The sequence below is a fragment of the Panulirus ornatus genome, chromosome 27, assembly GCF_036320965.1.
Source record: "Panulirus ornatus isolate Po-2019 chromosome 27, ASM3632096v1, whole genome shotgun sequence".
Classification (NCBI taxonomy): Eukaryota; Metazoa; Arthropoda; class Malacostraca; order Decapoda; family Palinuridae; genus Panulirus; species Panulirus ornatus.
The window spans coordinates 3,883,821-3,900,027 of record NC_092250.1 but is presented as its reverse complement, the minus strand read 5'-3'; the positions used below and the strand labels follow the sequence as shown (position 1 = coordinate 3,900,027).

The window sequence follows — 16,207 nt, the reverse complement described above, 5'->3', positions numbered from 1 at the left end:
AGGAAGGAGACACCAGAGAGCTACAGAGGAACATGAAAGTGACATGAGAGAGCAGAGTGTCGGCGGAGGTCATGACTGACTGTGCTTGTGTGTGGCGTTGACGGCCAGGACGGTAGTGGCAATCTGGGCATCTTCAGGTAGCACGGCGCAGTAGCGAGACTCAGAGAACTCCAGCGGCCCAACACCAGACCCAGACAGCAGCCGCGTCGCTGGAGACAAAACAGAATAACATTAGAGGAGAAAATGAAGAAAATATCATAGATGAAAAATGAACACAAGATTAAAATTCATCATATTTCATATAACCACGATAACTTTATCAAAATATTCAGATGTTCATTATTTTGATATTCTATTTATCTTGCGATAACCAGAGACGTTTAAGATCTAATTCAACTGTGTAAAATAAAATAAAATTATTTTCTTTGAACCGGGATTGTCTGTACAGAGGCTCCGCACTCACGCTTCACCAGTACTGGTCAGATGACTTAAATTGTTCTTGTGTTTTATGTACAGGACAGGGACCGCCAGATATATTACCGTTACCAGGTGATGGTACGTCACTTCGAAGTATGAAATATCGTATATCTTAAAAGCTACAAGCTATAATACTACAAGCACGTGTGTTCAGTCGTTGCTAAAGATTAAGCTGTTCTTTAAGTCAACGGAAATCTATAAGTGAAATTATGAAGAGAACTTGATACCCTTGTGATGGAAGTTATACTGCATTAAGAGTAATGAGATAATTGGATCCGGCTGAGGATCAACTCCACACAAGACAGCAAACAATAAACAGTGAAGATTTATGAGGTTGTGGCGTCCCCTCGTGTTGATGCTAACCATGCAAGGCTCCTTCCAGACACTCTTATCCTTACTATGGGTAACCATCCCCTCATCAACCCATCTCCATACGCAGTATAATACAGAAACACACACACACACACACACACACACACACACACACACACACACAGAGTCTTCCAAGACCCTGTTACTCTGCTGACTCTCCTCCATCCCTCACAAGCTACGCTCCATTTATCATTTTCAGGTTGCAGAAGAATTTCGACTTCAAGTCACATTTGCAGTCTTCAAGTTCCATGTTAACAGATCTTCACTTGTCTAACTCTAATTTTCTTAGGAATTTGGTAACTACACATTAATAGATATGTATGTATGCATGTTCAATAATGTTCCTTCTCTTATCCTCGTCACTTTAAGAGAGACAGTATCCCTCCGTCAATATCTTTTGAGTTCTTGGGATTTGCAATTTTAAGTTCCTGGTCCGTGAAATTTGATTCCTCTGCATATCCTTCACTTGATTTCACTTGACAGTTTACCCTTATTTTGACATCAAATAATTTTCTTTCCCCCTTCATTTTCTACTTCTTAACAAGGCTAGTACTTCATATTTAAAGCAGTAACCACCTCATATGTTTTAACTACACTGTGTTAGCGACATTTTCCGATATCTTCACCTTCACTGTCAGTGTTTTCCCCGGTAATCCTGACCCCTATGTCTACTCTGGTGTAGCAGAATGTATTCTAGATTATCTCATTCGACAGTATAGAGAAGATTTAACTCCCCTTCAAGTTCCGGCTAGTCCATATTCTGCCGTGCCCACAATCAGTGGTCTCCCTCACCGTCTCCACGTAAACCTCGAGACGTCCCCAGCACCAACACCGTCATCAGGGTCCTTGTGTCTGTGCTGGCCCAGTACAGTGTCATGCAAACACTCAGGTACATTGTAGAGGGAGGAAACACCAGCTCCAACGAATGAAATAAAAAAAATTAATGATAGTTTGTAGGAGAGACACAGTGAGACATAGTTGACCAAGTCCGAGAAGAATAATAACTCTATTTCCTCAGTAAATGTAAATGATGTTTCCATGAAATAGTGAAGTATAAGTGGTGAGTTCCGTACAGTGTAATGTAAAATAAGAAAGAAAATACCAGTAAAAGTTGTCAAAATCTCAACGTATTATAGAACATTTGTATTGAGATAGTGAAACGCGGCATGTGATGTCCGTAGAGTTTTTTGCAATTTTTTTTCTTCGTCCGCATAACCTAGTCCTCAAGATTTATCTCGTTTTTCGTAAAGCCTCTAATATGATCATATTCAGAGTATGGCGGCTTTTATGTACATGATTAACATCTCTAAAAAACTCACATATTTCACAGAGAAAGTTCCCAAAACGTTAAACCAGACTTGATGTTCCCCATTTTTTTACATAACCAATTTGTTTCTCTACCGTAATTTACATATATATATATATATATCTTTGTACGTCTTATTTGTTTCCTGGTGTATTACATGAGACGTTGGAGCACAGTACGGAGCTCCTGGTGTTCATCTTTAAAATTTTTTCCTGTTGAGTCATTAGGAAGGACCAGCCTCGGGAACATAACATGAACGCGTCCTCAGTGTGGGTCCATGTGGTAATGTCCGAGTGATGGAGGCAGGAGACGTCTAGTGTCCCAGAGATCTTTCTCCTTATTCTACACTCACATACACACACACACACACACACACACACACACACACACACACACACACACACACACACACACACACACACACACACACACACACACACACACACACACACACACACACACACGGGAAGAAAGAAGCAGAAGGAAGAGAAAAACATGTGACCGAGTACATATTTACTTATAGCCCTTCGTACCTGGCGAGAATTAACCAACTGTTAACATATGTTCTAGCATCAGTGATGATAATTTAATGTTTCTATAAACAAATTAACATGTGTATTTCCTATGGCCATAAGATAGGTGGAGACAAGAGGTACATAATGTGGCGTTTGTGTCACTAATCAATTGTCATTCTCTACCACAAGTCCATCACCCAGCAGAACTTCACGCCCGTGGCATCATTTTACCCACGACCCGCTACACAATACGAAGCTACACAACCAATAACGAGCTACAAAATCAGAATAAAATTTTTTATATTCCACTGAGGTCGAGTTTATGAATCTGTCTTTTGATTATACCAACGTGACTATATTGACTTAAACGATCGTCACCGATCACTACCCCTAGTAAAACAGTGTTCACTGCCTAGTTGATCATAAACAAGGAATACGATATTGTACTGGGAAATGTTAGTATCTTCTTTAGTGATTCACGTGCGAAAACATGTGAAGTAAGCTAACTTAGGTCAGGTCACAAATTTCACACTTCGTTCTCACTGCTTCATATATACAGCAATAAGATAAGATGAAAAAAAATATCAAACTGATGATTATTCTTAACGAGACTGATCAGTGTTCAGTGTAGCTATGTGAGTACAGAATACCAGACTGTTGTATACATATGAAAATTTATCAGCGTTACACCAGAAACACCAGGACGTCACAGCTGTGGCCCAGTGAGAGCCGTCACCATTCGTCACACCCACATCACCTGCATCACCACACGTCCTTCCTTCAGGAAGAAGTGGTCCCGATAACAACTGCCTCTCAAAAGGCGTTACTCTTGACCTAGTTTTATACCGGAGTTCAAGAAGTCAGACTGGTGGTGGCGGTGATGATGGTAGTGACTGAGATGAGAGAGAGAGAGAGAGAGAGAGAGAGAGAGAGAGAGAGAGAGAGAGAGAGAGAGAGAGAGAGAGAGAGAGAGAGAGAGAGAGAGAGAGAGAGAGAGACAGGTGTTAGGAAACATGAACAGAGGAGAAGAGACCTGGCAGCCTTCCAGGTCACTTGACCCGCCATCTGGGGCACGACTGCTCAATTCCGACACCAGAATTACTTTCAGAGGAGAGAGTTCCACAAATTATGGTTCCTCCCTCCCCTTAACGTTGCTCTCCAGCATTATAAATGCACCTATCGTCCCTTACCTTAGCTCTACTTTCTACTACTGTAATTCTCAGTGGTTTCTCTCCCTTAACTTTGCCTTCTCTCAATATAATTTCATATGTTCTGCTTCCCCTTAACTGTGATCTTCTTTACTTCCTTACTGGTATATAGTTATATCATACAATTCATAGCACAGAATTACAGGAAAAACTTGAAAGATGAGTAAATTTCGTTAGATGAAAAAGAATCTATATAGAAAACAAGATGATTATATATATATATATATATATATATATATATATATATATATATATATATATATATATATATATATATATATATATATATATATATATATATATATATATATATATATATATAAATATATATATACCAGTCAAAAAAGTGGATACATCGGTCGCTGATGACAAGTAGGCATGTCTAGATTTTTCTGAGAAGCCAATGTTATAGGTTTTATTGAAGTGGGTGAGTGGAGATAGAAGGGATATAGTTCTACGGGCTACGAAAACAATTCTGAATTAGTTGAACATTAGTTACTGTAAAATGTAAACAATGTTCATCTGTTATCTAAGGAGGAAAACAGGTTGAGGTTAGGATGGGTTAAGTTAAGTGATGGGACAGGTCAGGTTAAGGGTACGTTGGCTTTGATTGGGGTTATAGGACACCCTGACCTTTTTCTCCATTTCTGAAAAGCAAATATCGAATAAGGAATATCTGTCCAACATTTCACGGTAGTTGAAGAGCCAGCTGTCAATCAGGTTAAAAAGTGTTCACTCTCTGACGATAAGAAGTGAGGGAGGGTTGACCATGGATGTTTATGTGAGTTGAGTGAATGGAAGGAGGTCCGTAAGGGGACACCCGGGATAGAAAGCGAGGATAGAGTAGGGAGGAACGTTGCCATCAGAAGGGTGTAAGTCTGGAGGAATGAGTCGTGGTTACGATCTTTACTGGTCTGGACGATGAAGCCTCTGAGGGAAGAAGGCAACGCGACCCCGAGGTAAGTGCAGGTAAACACAATTTTTCTTTATTTCTGCCCTGATTCATTCCTGAAAAACTTGGGTTCTTTAGATGGCTATGAAATAAAAAACGTTTTCTTGTGATGTGCCTAGATCGTGCCAAACAAGAGGACGTTGTAACTATCATCAATTGTTCGACGCAATAATTAGATAGTGCGAGGAATGAAGACCAAAGCATACAGTGATATAACTTTTCTCTAAGAAAATTAGAATAAGTCATAGTGGCTATTTGGAGTGCAGGGACACTAAAACCTTTACCCTACACTCCCACCATTGCTGCATAAAGATTATCTAAACATGAATGATTAGCATCGGTAATACAGTATGGCTCTGACGACGCACTGTACATCTTCACATGGGAACGTTCACCCTGAGGTGCAAGTTAGCCTAAAAATGTGAACCCATGATTTTCTAGGCTAAGACTATTTTTCATATTTGTAAAGCAATCATTTTCCTCACGTTGACCGACGGTGGAAACTACATACGAGTTTGTTTACCTCCTGTAGACACAGAGACAGAGACACACAGAGACCCAGACCAACTAACTACTCGCTAAAACTGTTACTGTTTTCATGCAACGTCACTACATTAACTACCAAGGTACAGAATCCAGCAAGAGTTCCCCAGAAAAAGAAAATGCGTCATGGTACAAATCACGAGCTGACTTGTATGAACACACTAGTGATTCCTCCCTACTGAAGCGGGTACGTGGCTGCTCTTCTAACTTCACAGAAGAGAGAAAAAAGTAAAGTTCAATCCGCAGCGTTGACCTGACCTGTCGATTATTCCCTGGTTGACCCATGTCAAGAATTTAGTTTAGTTTGGTGATTGTATCAACGTCAGATCTGCATGTGATTATTCATCGCGCAATCAGCCATCTTTTTGCTATATGTGATGTGAAGTGTCCCAAATAGTCAACAAAAGAAAAGAAATCCAACACAAACGAAGAAGAAAATATAATCAAATCACATTACCACTATCGCTTCCAGCTTCATCCATCCTGAACCCACAGTAATCGATGCAAGAGTTTACGCAAAGTTTATTACAGTTCTGCTCAAAGGAAGGACAGTAACTTTTCAAGAACAGTTAACGAAAAACACAAAAACTTGTAAATTCTCAGTGAAGCGAAGCCCGCGAGGATCTCGGTAGCCTGTATACTGCCAGCCTGGCGAGGAATCCAGAGAGGTTTAGGCTGCAGGTCATGAGGTAAGACTCGAGGCCACAGACAGTGAGGTGGGGATCAAGGCTACAGACCTTGAGGTGGGGTTTGTGACCACATACCATGAGGTGAGGTCCATAACTGGGTCAGTATGTGATACCTCAAGTGCGACATCACAATCAAGAGATCGTAACAACGGGACTTGTTAAAAGATCTTAAGACATGACAGTACTCCTGATGCTGACTCTGTAACCAGATGATACTAGATACTATACAGTACTATTCTAAGTACAGTATTGCACCATGATGGAGACAGCATCTAGTTAGAAAAAGGTGAGGATCTAAAGTTCAGCATTTAGGTGTACATATGTACGTCAGAGGCTCTGTGCATAAAGTTAAAATGGAGATATATCAGTGAGTTAGCAAAGACAAATGTGCAATTCGAAATTTCTCATACAAACTTCCCACATTAATCTCACAGATGAAATGCATTTTTACAGACTTTTAAGAAGTTTCTTCATGAGTAAGAAGAATGTCATTCGTCATGGATTCTTTGCACCGTTATCTTTATTTACTGGTCTTGAATCAATCAATTACACATAATGTGGCATTTCTATTTTGATAATATTGTCAAAATCATACACTTGTCGCATATGTATGAGAAGAAGTACATTCTCCAACACCACATCCTCCACACACCATACTTGCCACATATAACACTAACCTGCAGTTACATGAGTCAAAATTCCTCGCATTCAAGTATTTATGATACCGTAAAGTTAGGAAAGGTAGCCTGTAATGACGTGTGTAGATATCAAAGTTATCATACGAGATGAATTAGAATGGTTGTTGGGAGAAATGACGTTGTATATATAGAAATAAATACTTGTAAGAGAACACGAGGCAACGTAAAGTTGTACAACTGAGAGGAAGTGGTAAGTTGCTAAATATCAGTAGTTGTGAGAATATGTCTATATCTGCAGGCTCCCAGCACATCAGGCCAGCGAGCTTCCCTCGTCTCCGGAGCCTCTTGCCTGGGAGGGAGATACGCTTATCCTTCCGACCACCAGACACTCCACGGTGTCCCATGTGTCCTGGGTAGGAGTGAGACATGCTGATCCTTCCACATCCTCTGGGATGTCTCGTTTCCTGCCTGGTACTAGTGCCGCTGATCCTGCCACAGCCCTCAGGGCGTCCCTCATATCTTGCGTAGGAGGGGGTGAGACGGAGACCCTGGCCCAGTTGTTCTCCTGAACCAGTCATGTATATCGCCTACCACTTTTGGTATTGCGATCTCCCAAGATAACAAACACTGCCTAAGATAACACACAATGTCTGAACTTACCCTAATAAATACTGTCTGCATCTTACGTAACAGACATTGTTTGTACCTAACATAACAGACACGCCTTCAGCTAAGATAATACACGTTGCCTGTACACCAACACTGCAAGATTCAAATCTATCAACCTACTGGTGTGTCTGTCATCGTTCCACATCGTTGCACAGCTCGCTAGGGCCTCCTCGTCAGTGCAGATACGTGCGACCATAAACCATAACTAGTTTAATCAACTTCTGATGGCATTAATGTCATCTGATCTCTACTGCCAATGACGTTAAACCTTTCAATGAACTGCGTTGGTAAATGGAGTAAAAAACCATTTTTCTTTATATTACAAGATGACGACTTAAATTGTGTGGAATAATCAGAGAGGAAGAAACACCCAGCCTAAGTTACAAGAACTGCTGCGTCATCAAAGGAGATTTTCCATGCAAATTAGACAAATCTCGGGCCCAGGCTATGCATATAATTTCACTTTTTCTGCAGCAAGGTCTGTCTTTTACAATACTATTTACTTTTACAAATCTCGCTCTTTACTTTCATATTTTCTGACGATTTCTATTTCTTCTAGCATTCTCCAAATGTATATGTTGCCAGAGGTATAGGTAAAAATTAACATGACACCAAGAGCAACAGAATGTTATATCCCAACACAGTGCAAAGCCATCCACATTCCTGGGCGAGGGATCACTATGAAAGACACTTCAATGATGGTTCGTAGCTTCTCTTTATCAAGTCACAGGCATGCCAGGAGTAAATAAAGAAGACAAGCTCTTCCCCTGGATATCTGAAGCACACACCACTTTATAGAGTCATATTGTTAAGGTTATTTTGCATTCGTTCACACAATCAGATACCATAAATGCAGAGATAAGGATGAGGATTGGTCCATTGAATCTTTGTTTCTTATGTAAATCTGAGGTAAACAACACAGCACTAGAAGCTGTGATATAACACACATCCATTCATATCATCTATCTATCTATGTATCTATCTATTTCTCTATTTATCTGTAATATCGGAGTTACTGCACTGGTCCAGATTAAGAGGAAATGTGATCAGGGCGAGAAAACATAAGGAGTATCGGAGTGAAGAGAAAAGAAACGTAAACTGAAGAATATAAAGTAGAATTGTCGGTGGGAGAGGGATCAGGGTTTGAGGCTGCAGGCTTCACATTATCATCTGAGTGAGCAAGCTTCACCACTACGTATTAAGACAGACTTTCAACATCAATTTCTGAGGCAGTAAGTTTCGGCATTACTTATCTGGCAATAAGTTTCGGTACTGATTTCTGAGTTGAGCCAAGAGTCTGCGGGGCTGTCATATGTCAGGGTAACTTCTTAACCTTATATTGATTTGCTTTTTATATCTGCAACCACGTGATGTTTGATGTTGGTACCTGATCTATGTCTTGTATGGAAAGACAAAACGTCACACCTATGAAAGAGGAAATATATGAACCTCTTCCTAAAAGTACTTGTCATCTCTCTCTCTCTCTCTCTCTCTCTCTCTCTCTCTCTCTCTCTCTCTCTCTCTCTCTCTCTCTCTCTCTCTCTCTCTCTCTCTCTCTCTCTCTCTCTCTCTCTCTCTCTCTCTCTCTCTCTCTCTCTCTCTCTCTCTCTCTCTCTCTCTCTCTCTCTCTCTCTCTCATTTTCTTAGTTTCCTTTTACTTCTTTTTCATTTCCGGACCCGCCGGCTGCCGTACTCGAGGCACTTAACAGTATTTCATGAGGTGGTCGGGCAGCGCTCGCCTGTAGGTCAATATCTTCCGGCGGTGCACGATGAGCGCACCTCCCCCACCTTCCTCCTCAGTGTTACATGCTCAGTATACCTCCGTCTTGGTAGGCTGCCTTCATGATAATGGCTGGTGAATGAGAGTATTCTTTCATCCACCAGTGATTTACGTACACATAAGATCTGCGTTTGTCTTCTTCTTTTGTTTGACGTCGCTCAATAGACTGCCATGTTGTGGCTTTCAAAGCTGGACGCCCGGGAGTATTATGGGACGCTGACGTCACCAAGTGTTGTGGTTGGCAGCTACTGTGGTGTGCACACAGCTGGTGTGATGCCATTATCCAAGGGGTAGTGCCGGTGTCCTGGGGGCAGTGCCGGTGTCCTGGGGGTAGTGCCGGTGTCCTGGGGGCAGTGCCGGTGTCCTGGGGGCAGTGCCGGTGTCCTGGGGGTAGTGCCGGTGTCCTGGGGGCAGTGCCGGTGTCCTGGGGGCAGTGCCGGTGTCCTGGGGGCAGTGCCGGTGTCCTGGGGGCAGTGCCGGTGTCCTGGGGGCAGTGCCGGTGTCCTGGGGGTAGTGCCGGTGAGATATTTAATACTATACGTTTCTGCAAGCAAAGCCGCCGCTATTCCCCTCCCTCCTTCCTCTTTTAAAAAATAAAAAGGAGACAGGAGTATGAGCAGTAATGAGGCTGCCTCACTGGCAACAATAAGACGATGACAACACCACCAGTAATGAAGCCGCAGCAGCAGCAGTAGTCCAGACACTATACCTGCATCATTACCAACGAGAAGTAAGTTGACAGCAGATTCTTCGGACGCTCGCAGATGTGCTCTCTCACCAACCTGTTGCCATAACTGAACAAGAATACCCGTTGCACAAAGGACTGTGATCAGGTCGATCTGGCACAGTTAATTGCTTTTGTAAGACATAATCTTGAACTCTGTTGCACAACAGACACCAGAATCTGGCTTCGCCATCTTGTAAGCGACGTTCAGATACATAATACAACATCAGTATATAGATTATCTATGTCACAGACAGTAAACAGCAAAAGCCCTAAAGCTCGAATGATTCTCTATTGATATTGAGTCTTAGAACATTTTGTATGTAATCTTTATATCATTTCTTCATCCACATCTTGTCTAGATGGTGACACTATACGTATGAGGTGAGGTAGAGATCTCCTTTCTCCACGTCATTATGCTTGAACTTTCCACTAAACCTAGTGTGAACTGAGATGCTTTTGAGAAGGTAAGAAAATGAGATCAAATTTGTGGGAGGAGTATCCTGGAGAAATACGTCTGTTACGATCATTTATCTTCCATAGTCTCGCAAGCCCAGCCAGCGTTCACCTCCTCCATTATAAAGTCTTCTCCATTATCACTCTTTCTTCTACTTCTTCTTCCTCTCTCTCTCTCTCTCTCTCTCTCTCTCTCTCTCTCTCTCTCTCTCTCTCTCTCTCTCTCTCTCTCTCTCTCTCTCTCTCTCTCTCTCTCTCTCTCTCTCTCTCTCTCTCTCTCTCTCTCTCTCTCTCTCCTTGAGCCCTTCCTCTCAGATCCAACTCACCCTTCCTCTTCTCCGGGCCTAATCCTCCCCACCTCTAATGCACAGGGAATCAAAGCGGACACAGCACTGAAACCTTTGAATCCTTTTCCGAACTTTCTGTCCACAAGGTACTTCACACACACACACACACACACACACACACACACACACACACACACACACACACACACACACACACACACACACACAGAGGGGCACTCATACTCTACACCGCCTCTCGTAAAGTGGGATATGTGAGGTAACAATTTGTGTTGGCCGCTTCCAGTTGCCGAGTGAACGCTCCGACCTCGGGGTGGCTCCGACCACAGTGATGGGGTGGAGAGGAGAGTGCTTGTTGCAGTAGGCTTCACGAGGAAGTTCTGTGGAGAGCTGTGTTATAGAGGCTGTGCTGGAATTGCTGTGATAAGGGGAATGACACTACAAGGGGTAGGTTGTGTTGAAGGGTGAGAACGTAGCTGAATCAGAGGTTTGAGTTTCCAGAGAAAAGTTGTGTTGGACATGTAACCATGGCTCTCCTGGGGCTGGGGCTCGGGGCTGTTCATGTGACTGTGGTGGCAGGAGGCAGCTTTACTGGGTTATAGTACAAGTGACGTTGATCCATGACTCCGTCAGATGATGAAGAATGGCAGTTGTGGCTGGACTGTGCCTCATCTTCACAGTCAGGTCCACGTCAATATCCACCTGCCATATTACCTACTCCATCCAGTCTTCACAATTACAGGTAAAAATGATCCAGGAATAAAGCAAATGCGAGTAAGGGCACAACGGGTGTCTATCCCCCCTGACACCAAGGTCAAGAACGAGAAAGTGATGATTTAGCGTAGGCGGTCTGCCACACCACATACTGTTATCATGCGGTCTGCCTCACCACATACTGTTATCATGCGGTCTGCCACACCACATACTGTTATCATGCGGTCTGCCTCACCACATACTGTTATCATGCGGTCTGCCTCACCACATACTGTTATCATGCGGTCTGCCACACCACATACTGTTATCATGCGGTCTGCCTCACCACATACTGTTATCATCACTGTATTCATATATGGTCTAAAACGCCATTTAACTCACTTTTAGAAATAGGACCCTTTTCTATGGTTCCAGCACAGACATCTCACAGAACACACACACACACACACACACACACACACACACACACACACACACACACACACACATGAGCATATAAGGTTAAAAAGAATATTTCTATATTTCTTACTAAGAACAAAATAGATGTTTTAGTTGATGTTGTTTGGCATACAGACAGACAAGTACATTTAGTGAAGAGGTAATGAATAAACAGAAAACCGAATCAATGGATGAAAAACAGGTTATAGATTACAACCAAACCTTCAAGTTGTGAAATAATTTGAAATTGAAAATGATAACATCATTACAGAAGGCAAATCCTATTTAATTTTTCTTGCATATATTATCATTTATGGCCATCTGTGATGCTCATCTCATACGAGGAATCGGTCAGTAAATATATCTGACTATATTATCTTTTTCCTTCATCGGTTAAACTATTCCATGAACGGATCATCGAAAAGGAATTTTCCTCATCCACTCCAGCCTGCCGACCATTTTGCTTGGCATTTGTGAACCAGAGAGCCGGCAGAGTAAACTAATTTTGAACTCTACAAAATTTACTCTGCTTCAAGAGTGAGTTCAAATGGATATTGGAAGAGTTGGGATACTGGCTCTGTTAGCACAACTGAGGCGCTCTGCCTCCTCATACATGATTTTCTTTTTACCTACTATACAAACAAACACACACACACACACACACACACGGAATGTGTGTGTCTGTGTGTGTGTGTGTGTGTGTGTGTGTGTGTGTGTGTGTGTGTGTGTGTGTGTGTGTGCATTCCGACAAAGAAATATACACACAAACCAATATTAATAGTGCGCATACAGCTCGGATGGACATCATTAACCTGAGCATAAGTTTACCAGTTTATACAGAATTTCATTTCTTCAGCAGTGAAATGCATCTGGAATTTCCTAAATGATGAAATACATAATTCATGAATGCATGTGATTCACGATAGATTTTAGTAATTATTGTCTATCTAACATTCACATTAATATGCAGGTCAGTATGGTCAGTAGAGAGGGTACTTACCCAGCAGCGTACTGTTGGTGATAATGTGAAAGATCTGGCCCGGGTCCATACTGTCGACCAGCTTCACTTGACTCGCTGGGAAAAACAGCGACCCTTCCTGCTGTAGCCTCACACACTTGCCTCGGGTCGAGGACTTGAAGAAGATATGAGGAAAAGTGGAATATCTAGATATGTGTAGTTCAAGTGGAGTTGACGTTAGTTTGCTCAGGGTCATAGATTCCTCAGTTCCTGTCTTTGTTTTTGCCACAGTGGTTGATATATGTGGCGTGAACCTGCAACTGTCTACATATTGTGACGCACTACACCTTGCCTCAGGGTGCTGGTCATGAGGAGCTTAAGTTACTTGTGTTTCTAATGTTTATTCATGAGAGAAAATCTTATATTAAGACTGACTAGGTAATGTGTCGAATTTTACGTATACCATTTCATGGATCTATGATACAGACGTTCACTCATATAGTCACACAACATGTAAAACAAGACATATGTAAACACACATACAAACTGATACAAAAATACGGGATGTATGTATATGAACGCATGCATGTGTCGCCCGGGTTCGAGTCCTTCTCGCGGCAGCCGGTCCACAGTTGACCCAGCTGTTCATCCTCCCCTAAGAGCTGGTGGATAGATATATATATATATATATATATATATATATATATATATATATATATATATATATATATATATAGATAGATAGATAGATAGATAGATAGATAGATAGATAGATAGATAGATAGATATAGATATAGATATATATCGCGAAAAACATGAACAAAAAAATTTCGTTTATCAAAGTAAGTTTTAAGATAATCCTAGATGTGTGTACTGCACTTGGTATGCCGTCTATGGCTTAACTGTAATGAGTGTAATAAAGAAACAGATATATTCTTCATAAGTGAAATAGATTATTATCATTGTAATCAACATTCCCGGCTCAACTATATCTTTCTTTTCCATTATTTCCGGAGTCCTCCAGTGTCACTATATACATCAATGTATTTCCACTTCACATACTTCACAGACGGACGTCCGTTCTGGTGAACAACCTTCACTTCCTCTATAACACACCAGCAGTTGTGGCCTGTGAGTGGCAGGGTCAGCACGGCGCAGCCCGGCGGTGTCGGCTTGAGCGAGGTCAGCGCGTGACTGAGAGCCTGGCGGCGTTGGCGCTCCCCGTCTTGTTCATCCGCTTCTCTTCCCGCGGAGTTGCGCCCGGGTCTGCCCCCGGTGTTACACGCTCCCACCCACCAGCTGTGCACGTCTGGCCCTGAAGGCTATCCTGTATTAGGTCAGGGAAACCTTATAAAGGTCTCTATGGCCTGACTGGGGTTAGCTTGAGTGCCCTGGTCCATTAGTGAGTAGATGTAAACAAATGAAGCCATTCTTCATTCGTTCATAGCGCTACCTTGTAACAAGGGAAACGGTGAACAAGTATGTATATAGTTATATAATGTCAATGATCTTCATTTCCTCTGTAATGATAGCTGTCTAGCAGAAAGATTAATGAGGTTAATGCGACTAAGAGTATGGTCTGAGATGTGGTAATTGTATCCACCTGCAGAAGCAGACACCACTACGGGTACGTAGCTCCATCCCGCCACACATCACTGGCTGAGGAACTGATGATCGACATAAGGACGGAGAGGAACTCTGCTCATCCAGAGGCGTCAAGAACACCGTCAGTAGCAGCTGTGCCAGAGTAACTTACATCATGGGCCAGCACAAAGAAGGGGGAGGGGGGGAGCAACGACCTCCTGTCTCCACTGACGAAGAATGAGTCTCTCTCTCTCTCTCTCTCTCTCTCTCTCTCTCTCTCTCTCTCTCTCTCTCTCTCTCTCTCTCTCTCTCTCTCTCTCTCTCTCTCTCTTTCTCTCTCTCTCTCTCTCTCTCTCTCTCTCTCTCTCTCTCTCTCTCTCTCTCTCTCTCTCTCTCTCTCTCTCTCTCTCTCTCTCTCTCTCTCTCTCTCTCTCTCTCTCTCTCTCTCTCTCTCTCTCTCTCTCTCTCTCTCTCTCATTATAGAGGAACAGTACGAGTCAGCACGTGTGTATACCTTGCTTTCTTTGTCTGGCACAAGACACAAGTTTAAGATGGTAACAACAGGAGGTTTTAATCAGTTCGTCCCAGTGGTTGAACAGGTTATGCTCCCATCTTGAGGGACAAATAGCTGGCAGCGAGGGAGTCAAGATATCACGTAATTCATGAATGAACGAACCTTTCCCTTTCATCCAGAAATCTCTTGGTCGGTAAGAAAAAAATACTGATTTATGTAGTTTTAAGTTTTCTTCAACTCCAAACGCCTCCAAGATTATACTTCACCATTCCCCTTCATTTTTCACAATAATTCAAAAATCAGAATAATAATCTTGGGATGAAAACGCTGCGTCTCTATGTTGAGGAAGTTGAAGAGAATGACGTTTGTAGAGTCGATTTCCTCAGCAATATCTCGAGCATCTGTGGCAACTGATGTTATGACAGTTATCGAGGTTGTGTAATATTTCTTCTGGTTATAACCTGTGGCACGTTTGTCTCTTATAGGTTCAACAATGTTGTTGTCAGACGAGGAGTATAATGTTAGGTCTTATACATTCATAATGTCCAGTAGTTTTTCCTCTCAAAAAAATCATGATCACTGTTACAAAGACTCATAGTTTTAATATAAGCCAAGGATCAGCTACGTATATATTAACTATACTTATATCAAGATCATATATCTCACATATATTAACTATACTTATATCAAGATCATATATCTCACATATATTAACTATACTTATATCAAGATCATATATCTCACATATATTAACTATACTTATATCAAGATCATATATCTCACATATATTAACTATACTTATATCAAGATCATATATCTCACATATATTAACTATACTTATATCAAGATCATATATCTCACAGAGCTGGTAACTATCGAACAGATTTTTGACGATGATTCTTATAAATCATCAGTCACTTGCCTTTCTATTTTCTAACACAAAGTAGCTTACACTTGGGTCACTCAGAAGGTTATCATATCTCATCTAAACCTATGATTTAAACGACAGGTGGTGCATGTTCACAGGTGGTGCATCTTTACAGGTACTGCATGTTCACAGGTAGTGTATGTTCACAGGTAGTGTATGTTCAAAGGAATAATGAAATTAATGAAATGTGAGTTAGGATATTGAAAACTTTGTTGATCTGGCGAGTTATGAACGGAGCAAAACACACACACACACACACACACACACACACACACACACACACACACACACACTACAGCAAGTCATGAAGATGACTGTAAGAGTGGGTCAGGTCATGTCCAGGGGACAAAAGAGTTGGCTCTCACAGGACGCTGGCTGGGGAGGAGAGCGGACGTGAGGGAGTGGTGTTCCGGGAGACGGAAGACACAGAGGCAGAG

At 42.0% G+C, this 16,207-nt stretch overlaps 1 protein-coding gene across 1 annotated transcript in view; it reads right to left on the bottom strand.

Annotated features, from left to right (window-relative positions):
* Positions 1 to 13,124, bottom strand: part of LOC139757552 (putative neural-cadherin 2) — a 41,513-nt gene extending 28,389 nt beyond the window's left edge. The window contains exons 1-2 of the mRNA XM_071678143.1: positions 12,787 to 13,124; positions 81 to 209 (exon numbers count right to left, since the gene is read on the bottom strand). Coding sequence (XP_071534244.1) covers positions 81 to 209; positions 12,787 to 13,000 — 343 coding nt within the window. The 5' untranslated portion in view covers positions 13,001 to 13,124. The remainder of the gene's footprint in view (positions 1 to 80; positions 210 to 12,786) is intronic.
* Positions 13,125 to 16,207: the final 3,083 nt, after the last annotated feature.